Source organism: Rhipicephalus microplus, chromosome X (assembly GCF_043290135.1).
Source record: "Rhipicephalus microplus isolate Deutch F79 chromosome X, USDA_Rmic, whole genome shotgun sequence".
Lineage (NCBI taxonomy): Eukaryota > Metazoa > Arthropoda > Arachnida > Ixodida > Ixodidae > Rhipicephalus > Rhipicephalus microplus.
In genome coordinates, this window is record NC_134710.1 from 317270940 (window position 1) to 317292081 (window position 21142).

The 21142-nt window shown below is 45.1% G+C and overlaps 1 protein-coding gene across 7 annotated transcripts in view; it reads right to left on the reverse strand.

The window, feature by feature from the left end:
- The window catches only part of LOC119162101 (sushi, von Willebrand factor type A, EGF and pentraxin domain-containing protein 1), a 398489-nt gene that overhangs the window by 323473 nt on the left and 53874 nt on the right, over positions 1–21142 (reverse strand). For all 7 annotated transcript variants that reach the window (XM_075879537.1, XM_075879536.1, XM_075879535.1 and 4 more), the window contains exon 2: positions 7025–7115. In XM_075879537.1, the coding sequence (XP_075735652.1) occupies positions 7025–7115 (91 nt within the window). The remainder of the gene's footprint in view (positions 1–7024; positions 7116–21142) is intronic.

Here is a 21142-nt window from a genome sequence, read left to right on the forward strand (position 1 = left end):
CGGTCGCAGCGCCAGAGTCCCCTATACACTCCTAAAAAAATGGAGTGACGTTCTCTTCATTTAGGGAGAAACGGCGATGTCCCCAATGTTCGTCTTTAAATAGAGAAACGTTGCTTCCTCATCCACAGAGAAACATGTTCCTTCTTATGAAAATCAACATGGCTGTCCCCGGGCAAAGCGAGTAGGCTTAGCAAATGCAACGTTTCTCGACTGACAACGAGTACACGGCACTGAAAGTTACAAAACACGGTCCCGCTGAGCTTAATGTTGAACGAAAGAATTATAAAAACAAGCAGACAAACCTGTGGCGATGAACAAATCGCGAAAGAGAACGATGGAGCAAGCAGCTTTCGTTCGGTCAGCGAAGCCACGTTCACTTCGAAAGACACGGATACTGCAGAGCCTCACCTGAAGAGTGCATGCTAGGCTTGCTGTATTTATTTCTCGCAGATTCACATAGTGTAGCAAGGTTATCCATACGTTTACGGGTCCGCAGGCCGCGAGATGTGCCTCCAAACCGTAGACTCGATCGCAGCGAAACCATTCCGACTTAGTGGTGCAGCTGTGATAGATAGATGTTCAACGTTATATAACTAGCTGGAGGTGTGAGATCGTCATAGCCGTGAAGTAGGTGGTAAGCTGGCGCGATCTGGAGGGACTAAACGTTATTAAAAAAAAGTTGCCTGCCGCGACGTACGTTGTCATACCCACTATCACGGCTCGCTAGTGGATTGTTTACTCCTCAGCCCATTCAGAGTTAGTCCCTGACACCGGAAGCCTAATATGCGCTGATGCAATGCATATAGCTACACATGCACACATGGACACATACTACACATATAGTACGCAACAAGTACGCTAACAGGTACGCAACAAGAGCACAATTAACCATTCACAGCAACGGCCCACACTTCGACGTGTTTACTTACACCCTACTATGAGAGCGCACCAGCTTATATAGCGATGAATTTCGACTGACCATAGTGGCAAAAGGTACAAGTAGGTTTTCTTACACTTCTTTTACGTTTTGCATTAATACCACAACATGCGCACACGTAAATATATTGTATCTGATGCTTAGACAAACGTAACTTCATCAATAGTTGCACAATAAAGAACCGAAGAATTACTAGAGCTTATCACGTTTTACCCCCAAGCCATGCATAGAATGCCCACGGCATTCCGAACGCTGCGCCATCTCTCGAGCACTGCCACAGTTACTTTTTTTCTTGCAGCCTCCGACTGTGCAAACACTTGCCGCGCGTTAGCCATTTCGGAGGTCCCGTTTTTTTTTACTCTTCTTCTTGTTACTTCGAGAGGGTGCAGCATGCAGACCAAACTTTGTCTCCGTCGTGATAGGTGTTCTGTGGTCACGTCGAGCTCATTTAGTTGTTTCGAGTTAAGGTTTGTTTATATTCTTTTTACGTGCTTACCACACGTGTGACCGTTAGCCATGGATAAAGTACACCACTAGCCCTTCAAGGACAATATTTTTGATGCGGTAACGACCATGCTAGCAGTGTATACGTACGTTACAACGCGGGTCTTGCGAGAGAAATAAGCGATGACCTCGCATCCGACGGTATTTTTTCGTGAGCTATGACAGAGGCTGTTGGCGTCGCTGCAGCTCTAATACTTGAGTGGAAGAACTATCACTGCAGTGCGCAAATTTACTATAACTTTATGGAATGTTGTGCCTACATACTTTTCTGCTTCAGATGCCTCTCGCGATTCGCCTCGCGTGTCAACTTGCAATCATAGTGCGTGCCACAATTTTGTTGTTAGCGCTGTGGCTGTGGTGGTTATTACTCTGGATTCGGAATACTCTTTTCACAAAGGTGAGTGAGCCTTAGTACTTACTTCCTGCGCACAGCTGTTACTAGAAGTGCATTTTGTGTTGAGTTTCTCACGACAAAGGAGATTCATGGACGAGAAAGGCATACTGCACGCGTGCATAATTCCTTCCTACTTCTCAGTGCTGGCATGGGCGATTCAAAACGAATGCGATTGAGAATTTGGTTTAACCTACAGAAGTCATTGGTTCACTTTTCACAAAAGTTTAGTTATGATGATGTTTAAAACGTTTCTGATGGTTGTAACCTAGTCTGGCGAATAAACGCTCGTGAAACTTAGCAGCCTGTTTCCCTTTGTGCTTTCACCTGCCGTGGTAGCATAGTCTTATTGGGTGTCGTGTGACTATGCTGGAGGACGCAGGTTCGACTTCTGGCCACGGTGGCCGTATTAGAATGGGGGTAAACTGCAAAGAACATCCATATGACGGTAGTGGCACGTATAACTCTATCAATCGTATATGATCGTGCTTTCACGCATGGAGTGTAGAGTGGTATCAGGTTTCCTAGAATGTTGAAAAATTAAGTGTGATGCTTCTTTACGCGCCTCGTCAAATGCATGAGTGCTGTTGGTGCCGTGCGAAACTAAAAATGCTTGGGTTTACCAAGTATGTCGACACCAAAGAAATTAATTATTTTTGTACACTCTAAGGTAATCGATAAAGCAAGACTGCTTGGGAAGCAGAGCTCCTTGTATTCGTGACAAATTGGTAATATGAAACAACACGAGACACACATGGAAGTGTGTGGAGCATCGTGCGAGTGCCTGACGATAAAAAAAGAGAGGGTTTTACTCTATACCAATAAAACAAAAGAAAACGTCACTCCTGCATTGCTTACAACAATCTTAGGTAAAAGCAATCACTCGCGAATGGTCGCGGCCGGCTAGGCTTGGCGTGCGCATGCGCGCGCGCAAGACCCCCGTGATTGAGGAGAAACTTGAACGTTGAAGGAAGAACGTTGCTCCTTTGGTCCTTGCCGCGAGAGGGCGCGACGGGTAAAGCACCCGAAAGGGAGGAAGTCGCTGCGCCGAAGGAGGAACGGAGCCAGTTTTTCCATTCTCGCTGCTTTTTTTTGTGCTATCGTTAATTTTAGGAAACTCATTGTTTTATATGGCACGCCTGTCGTGTTCGTCATATCACCCCCCTCGCACATAAGAGCAAATTTTGTCACGCCGTGAAAAATGCGCAAGTACTTTCTTAAGAGAGCTCTTACGTGCTGCGCAGTTGTCGAAAACAACATGGCGTCGTAAACAGCATATCGGTCGGTGCGAATCTTGGCAAACGCTTCTCGCATGAGTTACTTCCGCGTTAGACCGTATGCGTTGTGATTACAGCAGCTCTTTCGGTGCGTGGAAGCAGTGTGGAAAGCTGCGGCAGTGTAATGGTGTATGGTGAAGCGCAGCGAAGCCTGTGCGTCGGTGTGTTTATCAAGCGTGGATCGGCGCCGGTGTATCAACGACAACTAGGACTGGAGAAGTCTGCAATGCGTGTTTGTGTGCCGGTAACCGTTCGTTCGCTCGACTTTCCAGTCTCTCAGTTGTGTGCTGCGCGACATTTCGGATTGACAGTGTTTTAGCACGTTACTTGAGTGACCCCAAGTACGTACGGAAACGTATGAACTACGCGCTGTGTTCGGTTCTTGCTTCGCCACTAGTTAGCTCATACGCTTCTATTTTCTTGTGAGCAATACACGGCCCTTGCTTTTTTGCTCACTCAAATAATGATGCACGAAATATTTGCACCGTGGTTTGTGAAAAGCATTAGCACTGAAACACCTCCGGACGAGTCTTCCTCGTTTTACGTAGACACATATCTAAGCGTAAGCGTATGTACGTTCTTGCATTCCAGCTTTATAAAAATGCTGCGGTGCATGAAACCAGCGAAATTCCGCTCACAATTTCATTTGAATAATGCTGGTCTCTATTTCTGCACAATTCATCCACAGGCACAAAAGTCGCTCCTTTGTCTTGGTATAAGAATATTGTAAGAAAGGCAACCTTTTACGTCAAGGTACTAATCACCCTTACGCTCACCAACATACCGTGTTTGATTACACCGGATTAGTTGAATAGCAGCACTGCTTCATTAAAATGTGAGTTAGCTGGTCGCGTTAAACAGGGGAAGAAATTTAGGCACATTTTCAAACATTGCATGCATCGATTTATTCGTGGTTTCATTGATGTGGTGCACCTGGAGTGTTGTTTACTTGTACTTGGCGAGATAGTGCATGGATTACTCGATGGCTTAAGGCCATCGAGCAAGTTTTTTTAGCTACAGTCATTGATGAAAAGCGAGTGCTTGGCTTTGCACAGCACACCAAAACGTCTATTACACCGTACACTGCATCCCGTAAGCGCTGCAGCAGACGCCCGCGGAACTGAAACTGAGATGGAGCAAATCATTGGCTATCATCGTGTACTCTCGATGCTAGACGCTTTCCGTGCTACCTTGATATTATTGGCACACACTTCTTTCTTTCCTTGTCGTTTCATCGACTATCGTGTGTCCTCCTTGCCCTCTTAACTGCCGAATAAGGCAAGTCCGTACCCACGCAGTAGTAAAACCTCCAGATAAGGGAATTCTTGGCTAAAAAATGCATGTCCAAAAAAAAAAAAGCTTTGTGAATTCGGCCCCAGAAGCGATTTTCTCGGCAACATGTTTGCGCAAAGAGCAGGCAACGTAATGTGGGCCTGCAGAGAGGGTTGCGGACAGAGACTGCACTTTCTCAGCTTGCTTTCGACCGGAACCCGGATAACCACGTTTTGTTCTCGCAACGATGCTTGGATTTTCTCGTTTGAGCAGCTGGATAACTGCGCTGGCTTTTGGCCCGATTCCACTCGAAAGCAGCCAAAAATCAGAGCTAATGTTATTTTCTTTCCAATTGAGACCGACAAGGACAGGCACTCGTGTGTGTCTTACTCATCTCCTTATACCTGTTTTGTTTGCGCTAACAAATATTGCATACCACGCTTTACATGCCATATTTTTATTCACACCAAACATAAAGGAAGCGTTCGACGTGTTACTGCATCGTGTAACTTTACTACACGAAGCAGTTACATGTCACGCATTTAGTCCTGTCATCTAAATGCAAACTGAGAAGCCATCGCTATGTTTAGAGGCCTTAATTACTAGCACTTACGATTCGTTTTCCACTAAGTTTTTGCCTTGTATAGTTTCGTAAACAAGATGCTGGCCTTTGTCAAGCCGTTAGAAGCTTTTTTCTAGCACGCCGTAGCGTCATGAGTGTTGTATTCCTTCCTGTTGATGCGGAAATAAAGTTAATATTATTATGATATATTGCCATTATACAAATATTGTATTATGATTATCTTATTATAATTAAAATATTATAATAATATATATTATAACATATTTTACTAGGTTACTATTATTATAGCTTCACTGCAACGGCGAAGCAATGAATGTGAGAGTAACAAATTCAAATCTCACTCGAAGAATGGCAACCAGACCGCAACGTGCGGCGCGCTGCTCAAGACGAAAAAACGCACAAAAAGAACACACACAGGACAAGCGCGAGCCAACAACATTTACAGAACGCACAAAAAACACACACAGGATGAGGGCCAACCAACAGCATTCACAGCTCAACGCCCAGTTTGCTGTTGAAACTCAAACTTTCGTGCACGCACAGATATACACAGGATGGGTGCGAACTCATATATTTGTTACTTCGCTGTGTTTGAAAAGCGCGCTCTTTTTGCAAACAGAGAGACTGCAGTGAGCAAAGTGACCTTTCTGTGCCCTGTTACTATAAAGTAATTGTTCTGGTGAAAGCCCGAGACATAGCATTCTCCGCCACCGCGAGATAAGCGCCCGCGTACTGGTGAAGGGGGGGAGGATTAGTGGCAAAGTACACGAGTGGGCCACTGAGCAGGCTCTTCGCGTGACCTCGCTGGAAAAGGTCCGAACACACTCGCTGCAGTGCGAGAGGTTGCTCGTTCGATTTGAATGCATATATATATATATATATATATATATATATGTATATATATATATATATATATATATATATATATTTATATATATATATATAAGGGAAAGAAGTGTATACCTAACGGCTCGTTTTTTCGTGTTTTAACACAATATTAATGAGATATAACAGACAGTAATGCCAAGGAATGTACAGAGGAAGTTATTAAAACCAATGGAATGTAAATAAGAAGAAAGAAAAGTGGATGAAAAAATTACCAACTGTGAGCAGGAATCGAACCTACGACCTTCGAATTACGCGTTCAATGCTCTAACCACTGAGCTATCACAGCGGACCTCCCTCCATCCACTTTTTTGGGTTTATCTGTGAATTTAGAAGTAGGAGCGACAGTCAGCGCCATCTATAAGCCAAACAACGAGTGTCAAAACACTCTTATGCGCATGTTTGGCGTCACGTAGCACGTGAACTTATTATGAGCGGGCAGCTGATTAATTGTCCCTCTAGGTCGTAGGTTCGATTCCTGCTCACAGTTGGTAATTTTTTCATCCACTTTTCTTTCTTCTTATTTACATTCCATTGGTTTTAATAACTTCCTCTGTACATTCCTTGGCATTACTGTCTGTTATATCTCATTAATATATATATATATATATATTGTGGGAGTAATAATTCAATGGGCCAGTTAGTCTTCGTGAAGGTATGGGATATGGCACAACGGGAGCGTTGTCAACAAGGATAAATATATTTATTTCCCAACAGTTTCGGGAGGGGTCCTCCCTGATGAAGGGAGGACGCCTCCCGAAACTGTTGGGAAATAAATATATTTATCCTTGTTGACAACGCTCCCGTTGTGCCATATCCCAAATATATATATATATATATATATATATATATACAGGGCGTGATGGGATGACAAACGGCGATGGCGATTTCAACGGTGAAAATCAGCCGAGAGTGTTCATATAATTGATCTCGCAATAAAACTTGCGGCCAGCTCCCTTCGAGAACAATGTCGAAGCAACGAAGGTTATGCCCCCCTTCGTCAGGCTCTCCAATGGTTCACCCTTTCCACTGAGCCTCACTCTGACCCGTCTTGGCGCGGCGCAGTCTTTCTTTGCCGCCCCACTTCGTGACCAGCGCTGTACCAATGAAAGGAAAAGGCTCGAATAACAAAAGCCTGTCTGTTGAAAGTGGCAACTAAGTTGATGCCTACTTACGTGATCGGAGTGTCCACAGGAAGCTTGTCTTGGTATTCGTTCCCTTGATGCACTCTGTAATGTATCGATAGTTCCTGTGGCTCCATACACACTGCAGGAGAGAAAAAAAAGATGCACAAGTGAGTGAAATGCACTATAAAAAAGGAATATTTAGTTGACTGCTTCTGTGTGCTCTAATAGTGGTACATTGTTTATGGAAGTGCACTTTTCACATTTTAAATAACTTTCATAGTAGTACGTTGGGAAATAGATAATGTTTTTATAGTAGCGTGCGCTGATAGTTTGTTATTTTTTAAGAAGTAACATGACTGAAATCGATGTAACATAAGCAATGTGTAATTAGCATCGGTGCCTGATCAAATGGTACATTTGGCTGATTACTTATAATTTGTTATCAAGGTATATTTACTTATTTGGCAGCCCTCGTCCACGTAAACGAAATTTAAACGATTGGCCTCAAGGAAGCGGTATTGTTTATACATCCTAGATGAGGTAGAGTTGCATGCCAAAAAGGCTTGCAGGTAGCAGTGTCTAGGGTAACAGCTTGCGGGTAACAGCAATGGGCAACTTCAATGACCAAGCTGCGGTATCAAGAAATCGGAATAATGCGGTCAATGGAGAACTCCAAAAATCATTTCCTTCCTTAATAAACAATTACAATGAGACACGTTGCCATATAAGAAGAAAAATTATTTTCCTCCCATTGATGTATAAAGCCAATACGAAAAGGAGCACCACGTGATGTCAATTGCATCTCAATGTGGCCTAAAATGGAAATTTTTCCAAAAAAAAAGGGTTTTTTGTCATGAAATTTACAAACTTCACTTGTCTGAAAATATTTTTAAGGAAAATATACTTTCCCTGGAGTAAGTGTTCATTACTGATATGTTCATATCTTGCGCCGTATTACAGTTAAAAAAAATGCAAGCAGAGAACATTTAGGTAAGATTTTAGAGGCGTATAGTGCGCGAAAATTGCAGCACTATTACAAAGATTCGAACACCTTACGTGAACACTATCTCTTAACAGGCAAAACAAATTTAGTATTGAAACAATAAATAATACCTGCAATATATATATATATATATATATATATATATATATATATATATATATATATTGTTAAGGCGATTATTAGTTTATTAGCTGGCAACCAGCGCTCATACGCTATGGCGACAGTCACGATCAAGCACGGACTCACGGCGCGAGCGGCGCCCTTTTTGTGTAAGCCCACTAGAAAGCACTCTCGAGAGTTTGCCTCATTTCAGTGTTAGGAGGCCTCTCCACAATGAGTGCAAAATCGTGGCTCACGCAACGGATTGTGGGCTACGGCGCCCGTCTGCATCAATTTCCGGTTCGAGGTGCCATGATGCCGCGCGAGCATTCTTGCCTGTGACTGCGTTTTTTGCGTGTCCCACCTTGCACTCGTGGTGCCTTTTTCTTATAAATAGCTGCGTAATACTTTGCAGTGCTATGTAGCATGATTTATTAACGAATAGAATCACTACGAGATAGTTATAATCGTGCGAGTGGTCATTTTTTTTATTGAAGTAGCTTGCGCTTTCAGACACAGGCTTGTTGCTTTGCAGCGAAGGTTATATCGCACATGTTTTGTCACATACAAAAATTGCTGCAAATCATGGTTTCATAAAATATCCGTTCACTTGTTTTCATGCTTTTCGCGTACCCATAAAATCATTGATTTACTTTTGGTTGAAAAGATGCCATTCCAGGCTCGATAAAGCGAATGGCTGTAGTAATGTGTTTCGAACGCTGTAGACAAAACGTGCTCGTACTTCCCTGTCTTTTTTACGCCTGGAAATATCACTAAACGAGGTGTTGTCACACACTCGAACAATTTTTTTCGATGCATGCAAAATTATTCGCACTCGGCGTACAGTTGTGCGAGATACTGTTGGGATCGGCCTTCCTTGCATGGCGCCGCTTGGATGGGAGACGGTTGCGGGACAGCGCTCACAGAGGGGAACCACAAGCCACATCGAGGCGCAAGCCGTACTTGGAATTTCGCGGTGTAGTCTTCTCTCCTCGTAGAACCCTTTTGAACTTACCCGACTGACTGGTGACTTATGAAAGGCAGTTCACAGTCAAAACGGCTTAAAAATGTGGTTATGTCTGTAGGTTTCTGTTCGTCTGAGTTCTATGGACAATAAGCCAAGCGACTGAGAACCGTCTGCCGATGCCTTTCCCATGTTTTCCGTGGCACCTTGATGCTGCTGTTTGTACAATTTATGGTCTGCCTGGCGTCGCAGACCCATCACTGCAACAGACTACGAAATTAACTTCCACGTAAGACTCAACGTCTTCGTGCTGTGCTTTGTCATGCGCTGCATGCAGTGTTTTCTCTCTCGCCGTGGGCTGAACTGGGAATGCCTCGTCCCCCTTTCGTGGATTGGGAAGAAGGCGACGTTTCACCTTCCCCTTTTGGAGGCAGAGGAGAAGATGACAAAAATTCATTGGGCTGTCCTGGCTTCCATTGTCTTTTTTCTGCAGGGAATCTCGGAAAGGCCAGGACATAAAATGCCAGCGCCGAGGCGCTCCTGAAAAGCTCTCACAAGCTCTCAGAAGCTCCAATAATGCTTTTTTTATTATTTACAAATACTGCTGGCCAGAGGCCAAAGCAGGAAGGGCAAGATAATACAGTTGTCATACACATTTTAAAACAACATCAACAATAAAGAGAGTAAAAAGTGGAAAGCGTGACATATTTATACAAAAGCAACAAAAGGAAAGAGTGGGGAGGGAAAATAGGAAATAGTTGGAATAGTTAGAAAAACAACTTCAAATTTCAGCGTAAATAAGATCGGGAGAAGGTAAACTGCTTGCTGACAAATCGTTCCACTCTTCAATGGTACGAGAAAAGAAGGAAAATTTGAACAAGTTAGTACGAGCAAAATATGGTGTTAAAGAAAGTGCGTGTGAATGCCGAGTCTGCCATGTTCTTAGTGGTGTGAGGTAGGGGTCAGGGTTCAGAGCGAATTTGCGGTTTGAAAGTTGGTACAAAAATTTGAGACGTAAGAATCTACGTCTCGACTGCAAAGATGTGATACCATTTGAAAGCATTACACTAGTTACAGAACCAGCAGGCCTGTAAAGAGAATAAATGAAACGAACTGCCCTCCGCTGAATTTTTTCTAATGCATCAATGTTAGTTTTAGCATAAGGATCCCAGGCAACGCATGCATATTGTAATTTAGGGAGAATCAAGGATTGGTAAGCTAAAAATTTCACTTTCGTAGGAGCATCCTTAAGTTTGTGCCTTAGCATGCATAATTTGCGGAAAGCGGCGGAAGAAACTTGTTTAATGTGGGATTTCCAACTTAAATTATTCAATAGAGTGACACCAAGATACTTGTATTCCTTAACTTCTTTAAGAGGTTGTTTAGAGAGCGTGTAGTCAGTTAGTACTGGCTTTTTCTTGTTAGTGACACGGAGCAGAACTGATTTATCCAAGTTTAGTTTCATCCCCCATTGATTGCACCATAGACATATATTGTTTAGAGTGGACTGGAGAGCTGCTTGGTCATTTGAACTAGTTATCGAGTTAAACAGAATAAAATCATCTGGAAAAAGTCGAACGTGAACAGGTGGGTGTACACAATTTACTACATCATTACAGTATATCAAAAATAGTAGGGGACCGAGTGCACTGCCCTGTGGGACACCTGAAGTAACCGGCAGAAGAATTGAGTTCTGATTATTAATGCACACAAACTGGGAGCGATCAGACAGGTAGTTACAAATCCAGGCTAATAGAAAATTTGGAAGTCCAATTAGCTGTAACTTAACCATAGGTTTATCATGGGGGATGCAGTCGAAAGCTTTACAGAAATCTAGGAATATGACGTCTACTTGGCCGCCCTTATCAATCACAGATGCAAGAGAATGAATGACTGTACATAACTGAGTTGTTGTCGACAAGCCCTTTCGAAAACCATGCTAATACGGAGATAAAAAGTTATGCTCATCTAGGTGTTTTGATATGAATGTTGTGACAATGTGTTCTAACATTTTGCTACAAGACGATATAATCGAAATTGGCCGATAATTGAAGACAAGAAGAGGGTCTCCCTTTTTGGGAATTGGCTTGACACGAGCCATTTTCAATTCTTTAGGTAAAGTTGCAGTACGGATTGAAGCTTCCAAAATTGTAACAAGGTATTTGGACAAGGGCTTGGCATACCGTCGAAAAAATTCGTTCGGTATTCCTTCTGGCCCACCGGAGGATTTTACTTTTATTCGAAGAACCATGTTTAAAACTCCTTCATATGAAATTAAATTTCCTGGTGGAGTATCTGTGGAATCAGGCACAAAAGCCACAGGCTGAGAAGACTGACAGAAAACACTATGAAAAAAAGAGTTAAAATGATCAGCAATCGTTTTCGCATCCGATACCAGAGAACCGTTCACAAAAATTTGTTCTACGTTCTTTTTGCGATTGCTAATGTAGGCCCAAAACTTCTGCGGGTCATCTTTAATAAAATCAGGCAGTGTGGTATTGAAATAAAAGCTTTTCTCGCGTTGAATCGCTTCGTGTAAAGCAGACCGTACTTCACCTAGGCGCTGGGAAGCTGCCCTCTTTTTCCTGAGACGTTCAGCCTTTCGTTTTAGTTGCAGTATAGGTCTCGTGACCCACGGAGTGAACTTAGTGCGTTTTTTTAGCTTATTGGGAATGAATTTATCTAAACAAAACGTACAGATGTTCTTGAATTTCTCCCAAAGGTGTTCCACATTGTCACCACAAAACTCAGCCACGTGATCATCCAAAAACTCAAAAATACGCGAATCTTGAGCGTGCGCACAGTTTTTAACAGCTTTTGTGGTATTCACATCCCCAGAACGGTTTATATTCAAGGGGAACGAAACACTAATCAAACTGTGGTGCGATATGCCAGGGATTAGGGACACGTCGCACTGAGCAATTGATCGGTGTAAAAATACCAAATCAAGCAATGAAGATGTAGACTCTGTAACACGCGTGGGTTCAACCACAACTTGCATAAGATTGTGGTCAATCATAATATCAAACATACAAGAAATATTGACAGAGTCAGAGCCTGCTTCTAATCTTTCCCAGTCAATACCTGGAAGATTGAAGTCTCCTGCCAATATTACTTTTCTCTCGATGAATTGTAGCATGTGCGCATGCAGCTTTGTCAGATAATCGCTTGTTGCATCAGGAGCCCAGTAGGCTGCGTACAACACGAAATTCTGGCAGCCAAGTGTCACATTTAAACACAAGCACTCGAGATCGGGCACATCAGATAGCAACGTAGCTTTTATGCAGTCTTTCAAAATAACTGCCACACCACCCCCCCTAGTTGCCCTGTCCTTCCGGAAAATTTTGAAACCCGGTGGCACCACATCATCATCACAGACGAAAGTATGAAGCCACGTCTCGGTAAGGACAACTAGGTGAGGATCATGTGCCAGAAGTATAGCTTCAAGATGCTCAGTTTTGTTTGTAATACTACGAGCGCTTATATTTATTGGTCCTACACGTTGGTTGTTCATGTGTCATGCGCTTCCATTATCACTACCTTCATGAGCATTGCTCTGAACACCTTCTGCGTTCACTGCATGCGTATGCCGTTTCTTTTGAGTGATTTTTCTACGTTCGTTCGCCGTTTCGTTCCAAACAAAAACTTCTTTGTCAACATGCAGTTTATCGTGAACTAGATAAACGTTTTTCCCTTGGGATTTTTCATCTTTTGCACTGTCCAAAAGCAGTTTTCTTTTTTTTAAGGTTTGCTTGGAATAGTCGTTTTGAACGAATATTTTAGATCCCTTGAGTATTTTTGCATTCTTTAGTACATCAGATTTTTCGTTGAAATCTTGCAAGAACAAGATGACGGGTCTTTTCGTACCGGGTTTTCCAATTCCATGAATACGCCCTACCGATTTGCACGTGACACCAAGCTTATCTTTAAACGTCGCGTCAATTACTTTCTGCTTTAATTCCGCTTCAGTCTCTTTGGGCCTTTCAGAAATACCAAAAACCACTAAATTCGAGCGCCTACTTCTATCCTCAAGGTCCGTAAGTTTATGCGTCTGAAAGCTAACTGATTTTTGGTATGTTGAAACAAGATTGTCAAGAACGTCTAGTTTGGATGATTTGGTCTTAAGTTCAGTGATATGTTTTTCAATACCATCGAACCGCTGCTTGATATCCACAAACATGCCCTTAAGGCCACAGATTTTATTGCGCAATTCGTTTTGAACTTCTAAAACCTTAAGAAGCAATTCTTCGACAGTAGGTCCAGGATTAGATTCGATGTCACCACACAATAACAACCGCATGGCACAAAAGCATTCGTAAGCAATCACAGAGCCTTCGTTTCATCGAGAGCTTCTTTGATGCTACCACCATCATGTAACACGCTATCAGTAAATATTGCAATTAAAAGTTACTGTTACCAGCTCCCGGCTCCTCCCCTCGACATCTCCCCGAGACGCTGGCTGGCGTCGGTCCTCTGGGCAGAACTCTGACTACATCAATACGCATTTAAGGCTATGAGACCGAGTATCACACAACCTATATTGGCACTACACGCTTGCAACTCTAACATAACAGGAACGCCATACGATGCTACTCGTTGCTTCAAAAGCGACTTCGATCATTTTACGTCACACAACACCACTATTTGGGTGGCCGTATTGTTCTGTAGGCTTTTTACGCACTCACCTGAGTCAATAAAGTTTACAGACAGTTACCGATGCAGATTGCACAATACATATATACTATATTGGCATACTTGATAGCACAAAGTATGCGTATGTAGATATTGTACGTATATGCAACATATGACAGCATGTGAATAAATGTGTGAATTATTTTGAAGTGGTCTGTGTAAGTATATGCACTCGAAAATACTAAATCGAGGTGATTCTGCGCAAGATTACGGCGCGTTTCAAAGCATAACCGCACGCTGTGCTCAAAACCCATCTCTCAACGTTCCTCGTTTTCGCCCATGTCCACATCTCGCTTCGTTTCCTAAAATGCGCGAAATGTAATCCATTCATTCAGGAAAATATGAATTGGAGAACGCAATCATTGAACAAGTGGCACCAAAAGCGTCCCAGAACTACACGTGTTTCCACCCCGATTACACTTCGAAGCAGGCACCTTGAAGCAGCGAAAGGACAGGCCTCGAACCGGAAGTAATGTAGTAATGTAGTAATGTAGCGCACCGTTTTGCTATTCATATTCCGGGGTCGAAGAGGGAGCCGTCTTACGACCGAACAGCTTGTTACTATGAGGGCGTCATAGTAAGCCTTCAGGTGCTCCACGTTGACTAAGTCGCGCCCGCGATGGCTCATGTCCGAAGATTGTTCAATGAGTTAGATCAGATATTTGACCGGAGATATGTGCTCGATGATATGGTAGGGGCCTTCGTATTTCTAGAGTATTTTGAGAGAGAGGCCAGCTATACATAGGTCGGAATCGACAGCCATACAAGCGCACCAGGAAGGAACGTGGGCTCCGAAGGGGCGGAGCCATCACGAATACTCCTCTGTTGCTCTTGCTCTTGAGTCGTAAAAGTCTTGGCAAGCTCGCGACACTCTTCAGCAAGCCTGGCTCTCTCAGAGATAAATGCACACTCAGATGGATCCGGCGTGTATGGGAGTATCGTGTCGATGTTGTGTGACGGGTGCATTCCGTACAGCAAGAAGAAAGGTGAAAAACCGGTCATGCTCTGAGGGGTGGTGTTGTATGCAAAGGTGACGAATGCAAGTAGAGTATCCCATTTCGTGTAGTTCGCAGCAACGCACATCGAAAGCATATAGTGTAGTTAAAACGTTCGGTGAGGCCATTATTCTGCTGGTGGTAAGCAGTAGTTTAGCGGTGGACAGAATGGCACTCCGTGCGATTGGCTTCGACGACTTCCGACAAAAAACCGCGGCCTCCATTCCTGAGAAGCTGCTGGGGTGAACCGTGGCACAGTATGAATCGATGCAGTAGGAAGGACGCAGCATCACGCGCAGTAGCCACAGGGAGAGCGGTGGTTTCAGCGTATCACGTTAAATGATCTACGGAAACGATGGCACAGCGGTCATCAGCTGACTTCAGAGGAAGTGGTTGATACAAATCAATCCCTATGTGCCCACATGGATAGTCAGAACAAGGTAACGGTTGGAGACTGGCTAAAGACATGTGTGCGGATGGTTTGCAGCGTTGGCAAGCGAGGCAGGAGCGAACGAACTGCTGCACGTAGTGGTACATCCCGCACCAGAAGTAGCGTTGTCAAATGTGGTGGTAGGTTTTCGATACCCCAGAGTGCGCATTGCGGATCAGAATGAAAGGATTCACATATCTCTAACCGCAGACTGCGGGGTATCACGAGAAACTACTGCTGGTCATCGGCGTCGTAATGGCGTAGCTGTAGGAGGCTGTCAAAGATGGCGAAATGGTGAGCTCGATGACCCAAGGCACGTGTGGATAGTGTTGCGGATGGATCACAGAGCAACTCGATCAGCAGGGTGATCCAATTATCTCTTCGCTTTTCGTAGCGATGATGTCAACTTCGACGGCAGAAACAGCAACTGAGGTTACTGAGCAGGGCACGTCGTCTTCAGGCAGAGGATAGCGCGAGAGGGCTTCGGCGTCAGCATGCTAGCGTCCATTGCGGTACAGCATGCGGATGTCGTAGTCTTGTAAGCGAAGAGCCTAACAGGCGAGACGGCCTCAGGGATCCTTCAATAATGACAGCGAGCATAGTGCATGATGGTCGGCGACGACATTGAATGGGCAACTATACACATAAGGTCGAAACTTCGGAAAGTTCCTGACGACCACCGGGCACTCTTTTTCCACGACGGTGTAGTTTGTCTAGGATCTCGTGAGTGTACGGCTTGCATATACCACGACATATTGAGGGAATCCGGCTTTACGCTGCGCCAGGACAGCGCCGAGGCCTACACCTTTGGCGTCTGTGTGCACCTCCTTTTGTGCTGTAGGGTCGTAGTGGCGTAAAATAGGAGGAGACGTCAATAAATGGCGGAGATTTGCGAACGCGTCGTCGCAGTTGGATGACCAACGATTGAGGGGCCCGTTACTTTCAAGAAGCTTCGTCAGCGATGATATGATCGTGGCAAAGTTTCGTATGAAGCGTCGAAAGTACGAACACAGGCCTATGAAACTACGCAGTTGTTTGACGGACGAAGGTTTGAGGAATTCAGCCATGGCCCGAAGCTTGGCCGGATCAGAAAGAATGCCGTCCTTGGGCACGACATACCCTAGCATGGTGAGTTCCGGTGCTGCAAAGCGGCACTTCTTCAGATTTAGTTGCAAGCCGGCATTGCTCACACGTGAGAAAACTTCCTTCAGACATTGAAGATGCGTGAAGATATTCAAAGCGAAGGCAACGACGTCGCCGAGGTAACACAAGCACGTGTGACGTTTCAAGTTGCACATAACGGTGTCCATCAAGCGCTCACAGGTCGTAGGTGCATTACATAGACCAAACGGCATGATGTTGAATTCGTACAAGCCATCGGGTGTGATGAAGGCGGTCTTCGGTCGAGCATCGTCAGCCATGTTCACTTGCCAGTACTCCGAGCGCAGATCAAGAGAATTAAGAAAATCGGCTCCGTGAAGGTTGTCTATCACGTCACCGATGTGCGGAAGTGGATAAACATCCTTGAGAGTGATCTTACTGAGCCGCCTGAAGTCCACACAGAACCACATATCTTTGTTAGCAACAAGAACAACAGGAGACATCCATGGACTGACTGCCTAAGGCTTGATTAACGTCGCGTCAGAGCATATCGTCAACCTGCTCGTTAATTTTCCGACGTTCAGCAGGTGACACGCGATATGGACGTTGCCGTAATGGTTGATCGGCACCAGTGTAGATGCGATGCGTAACAGTGGACGCGTGATCGAGGGAACTTCACCCGACATGGAAAGAACGATATTCTTGCAACAGGTCCAGAAGCTGGGGAAGCTGTGCCGACGTGAGGTTGTCATCAATGTAGGGGCAAATACATCAGGAGATGACGGATCAGAAGTGGAAACAGCACTGATGGTACGCGAACTGGGACAACGTGAGTCGTTGGGTAGGTCCAGGAGTTACGCGTCGCCCACTGGTTCCACTCTGCCGAGAGATGGCCACGGTAACAGTGTATAGGGATGGGTTGGTTACAAAAATAGTGGCGTTGCCCAGGGTGATTTGCACGGTCACGAAAGGTACTAGAACCATTTCTACTGAAAACGTAATCGGATGGCGAAACGAGTGCAATGGTGTCGGATAGACCGGTGCAGTAGACCGACACAGCCATCGTCGACTTCGCAGGCACTGTTGTATCAATTTTCACGAGAATCTTGCTTAGTGTTGAGGGACTGTCTTCTAGTGTCAAATGCGAGAATGATGAGAGTTCAATTTCGGCGGCCGCACAATAGATGAAGGCGTCGTGGTGGGAGAGAAAATCCCATCCCAGGATGACCTCATGAGAGCATGCAGGAATGATGACGAACTTGGCGACATACAGAACGTCCTGAATGACGACGCGAGCTGTGCACCCTGCTGTAGGATGAATACCATGTGAGCTAGTGGCACGAAGGGACAACCCAGAAATTAGCATCGTCACTTTTCGAAGTAAGCGGCAAAGTTTTTGATCCATAACTGATATACGGCAGCTCCAGTGTCAATAAGAGCCGATGCATGAACATAGTCCACAAGCACGTCAATGACATTCGAGGGGCTTCTTTGAGGGCTTTCACAATGCGATAGCGTCGCAGTCTTTGCCTGGGGTACTGCGACAACTAGGTTTCCCGCTCATTAGATGCCGAACTTGACCGCATGGGGGACAGAGAACGACGTCGTGGAGACGGCGACCTTCGAAGAGATGAAGTGGAGCTAGGCGAGGTGGCGGTGGCATGGACGGCGGTTCGTCGTGATAGGGATGGCTGAGCTGGCCAGCAACAGGAGATGAGATGGGGCGGCTGTACGCGAGGGAAATAACGTGCTACGTTGCCGGAGTAAAAGCAGTTGAAAGCAGATAAGCTGGTTGTCGGCTGTGCGCCATCGGTTCGCTGGGGTAGGTCTCGTCCGCGTCACAAGAGCTGATGGAGGTAACGGTGGTTGGAAAGACTGCAGGGTGGGCTGGAGCTGAGTCTGAGGAGTCCCATCAACATACCTAGCCAGCATACCCGCTGCAAAGGACGGAGGCTGAGCGGCAGCTTCGGCGTAAATCAGTGGGTAACTCAGAGGCGCAGGAGCAGGATGTTGTAGTGGGTGGTACGCAGACATGAACTCCACTTTTAGCTAACGTTGTTGCTTGGGCAAGTTGGTACGACATGATTCACATGAAAAACAGCGCCAATAACGAGTGCCGCTGTCTGTCTTCTTCTTTTCTTGTCCCTCGTTATCGGCGCTGTTTTTTAAGCGACTCCGTTTTTTCCTGTTCAATCGCTCGCCGGATGGAAGGAAAAAGTGTCGTGGCCGATTGTTGAACAGCCGGTGGGTGGGCAAAGGGCCGGAGAGAGAACTGGCCCATGATTTCCTCACGTATGAAGGACTTGACGTCTGCCAGAAACGTCACCTGGTCAGAGCTCCGCTCCAAGCCAGCAAGCCCTGCACCTTGTGCTGGGGAGCGACGGGTCATCTAACGCTGCCAACGAAACTCCTCGTAGCTCTGGCACAGCGTGATGGCCTCAGCCACTGTGCCTGGGTTTTTGGTGAGCAGCATCGTGAAGGCATCATTGTCAATGCCTTTCATGACGTTCCTGATTCTGTCGAATTCAGACATGCGGTCACTGGATTTCTTGCACAAGTCCAGGACATATTCAATGTAGCTGGCCTGCTGAGCACGTTCGCGTAAACGCAGATCGGCTTGCAGCTTACGAACGGCATGGCAGCCAAAAACGTTGATAATAGCGGTCTTAAAATCGGACCAGGTTGCAAAATCAGACGCGTGGTGGTTGTACCACAAGCTGGCTACGCCCGCAAGGTAGAACACCAAGTTGGTAAACTTGCTGTCTTCATCCCATTTGTTAGAGACGCTCGTGCGCTCGTAAACGGCGAGCCAGTTCTCTATGTCAGTGCCATCGGCACCAGTTAGGATGGGTGGTTCGCCGATCCTGAAGACACGAGGACAAGGGGGTGGCACGGAAGGAGGCGTTTGCTGAGAGGCTTCATGGGCAATGGTGGAAGGCAAAGTACGTGATCGAAGCTCCAAGGGCATCAAAGGAAACACAGCACCTCCACCGATTTGTTAAGCCGTCTATTAGCCGGCAACGAGAGATCATATGCTATTACAACAGTATATATATATATATATATATATATATATATATATGTATATATATATATATATATATATATATATATATGTATATATATATATATATATATATATATATATATATATATATATATATATATATATATATATATATATATATATATATATATATTATATATATATTGTCACAGTAACGAAATCAGTGCAAGTAACACTGTAGCAAACAGCGGAACAGCTTCGATAGAGCAGCGCTAGTTCGTCGTCGTAATTCTGCAGACCAAATCCTTCGACATGCACAAGTACTGATGACACTAGCCACGCAACAGCCAGAAACCCCCTACATGCTCGTGTCATTACTCCCCCTGTCGAAAAGCATCACCATGAGTAATACAGTGATGTATTACTCACGGTGAAGTCTTCACCGTGAGTAATACGGCTGCATCCTAGCCACGTGGATGATGTACGACTGGGCACCATGAAGGGGGGACCGCACATTGACGGCTCTGCGATAACTTTGTATTTTACATCGCTGAGGCGCTGAAGAACTCGGTAAGGGCCGAAATAACGACGGAATAGTTTCTCAGAGCGCCTGCGTTGGCGTACCGGACTCCAGAGCCATACTTTTTCTCCGGGGTGGTAGGTGATTTCTCTGTGACGAAGGTTGTACCTATGAGCATCATGTTGTTGCTGAGAGCGAATGCACAAACGAGCTAGTTGTCGAGGTTCTTCGGCGCGCTACGCATACCGGTCAGCATTTTCGTTGGTGGTCGTAAAGGTGTCAGGTAAAAGCATGGCGTCTAACATCATAGTAACTTCGCGGCCGTGAAGCAGGCGGATAGATGTAAATTCTGTAGTTTCTTGCACGGCGGTGTTATATGCAAAAGTTACAAAAAGGAGGACACTGTCCCAGTTCCTCTGGTCCACGTCAACATACATTGAAATCATGTCTGTGATGGTCTTATTGAGCGGTTCTGTTATTCTGTTAGCTTGTGGACGGTAAGCTGTGGTTCGCCGATGTACGGTGCCACTGAGTGTCATCACTTCTTCCAGCAGTTGGTCAGGTAAGGACGTGCCTCTGTCTGTTAGAACCATGGTCGGTGCACCATGGCGGAGGACGAAAGCATGAATAAAGAAATCCGCGACATCGCTTGCCGTACCACTCTGGAGTGCTCGCGCTCTACAGTAATGGGTTAAAGAGTCAGTTGTGATTGTTATCCAGCGATTCCCCGCTGAATATTTTAGAAATGGACATAGCAGGTCCATGCCAACTTGTTGAAATGGTTCTCGTGGTGACTCCACAGGGTGTAAAAGACCAGCAGGTTTTATGGGCGGAGTCTTGCGACGCTGGCAGTCTGGGCAGGTTTTGACGCAGTGCTTGACGGTACGGAACAGTTTGGGCCAGTAGTACACGTGGTGGATGCGAGCCAGAGTACGCATGAGCCCTAAATGCCCTGAAGATGGTTCGTCATGGCACGCCTTAAGGATGTCGTCTCGCATCACAGATGGGATGATCAGTAGGGTGGTTGGAGCATTGGGATCGAAGCTCCATTTGTACAGGACGTTGTCACGGAGGAAAAATTATGAAATTGTATGCCTGAATGTTTGTGGTGGCTGTTCAAGCTTGTCAATGATCGGGCGTGTCAATGATCAGGCGAGATAGTCAATGATCGGGCGAAGTTTATTTATTTCTTTATTTATTTATTTTACATATTTTATTTTATTTTAACATACTGCAGCCCCTCTTGGGGCTATAGCAGGAGTGGGTACATCGCACAAAACCGTGCATCGAACAAGTTCAATAATGAAACAAAAGCAAAAAGAAAGAAAGAAAACACAGTAACGACGAAACCAGGT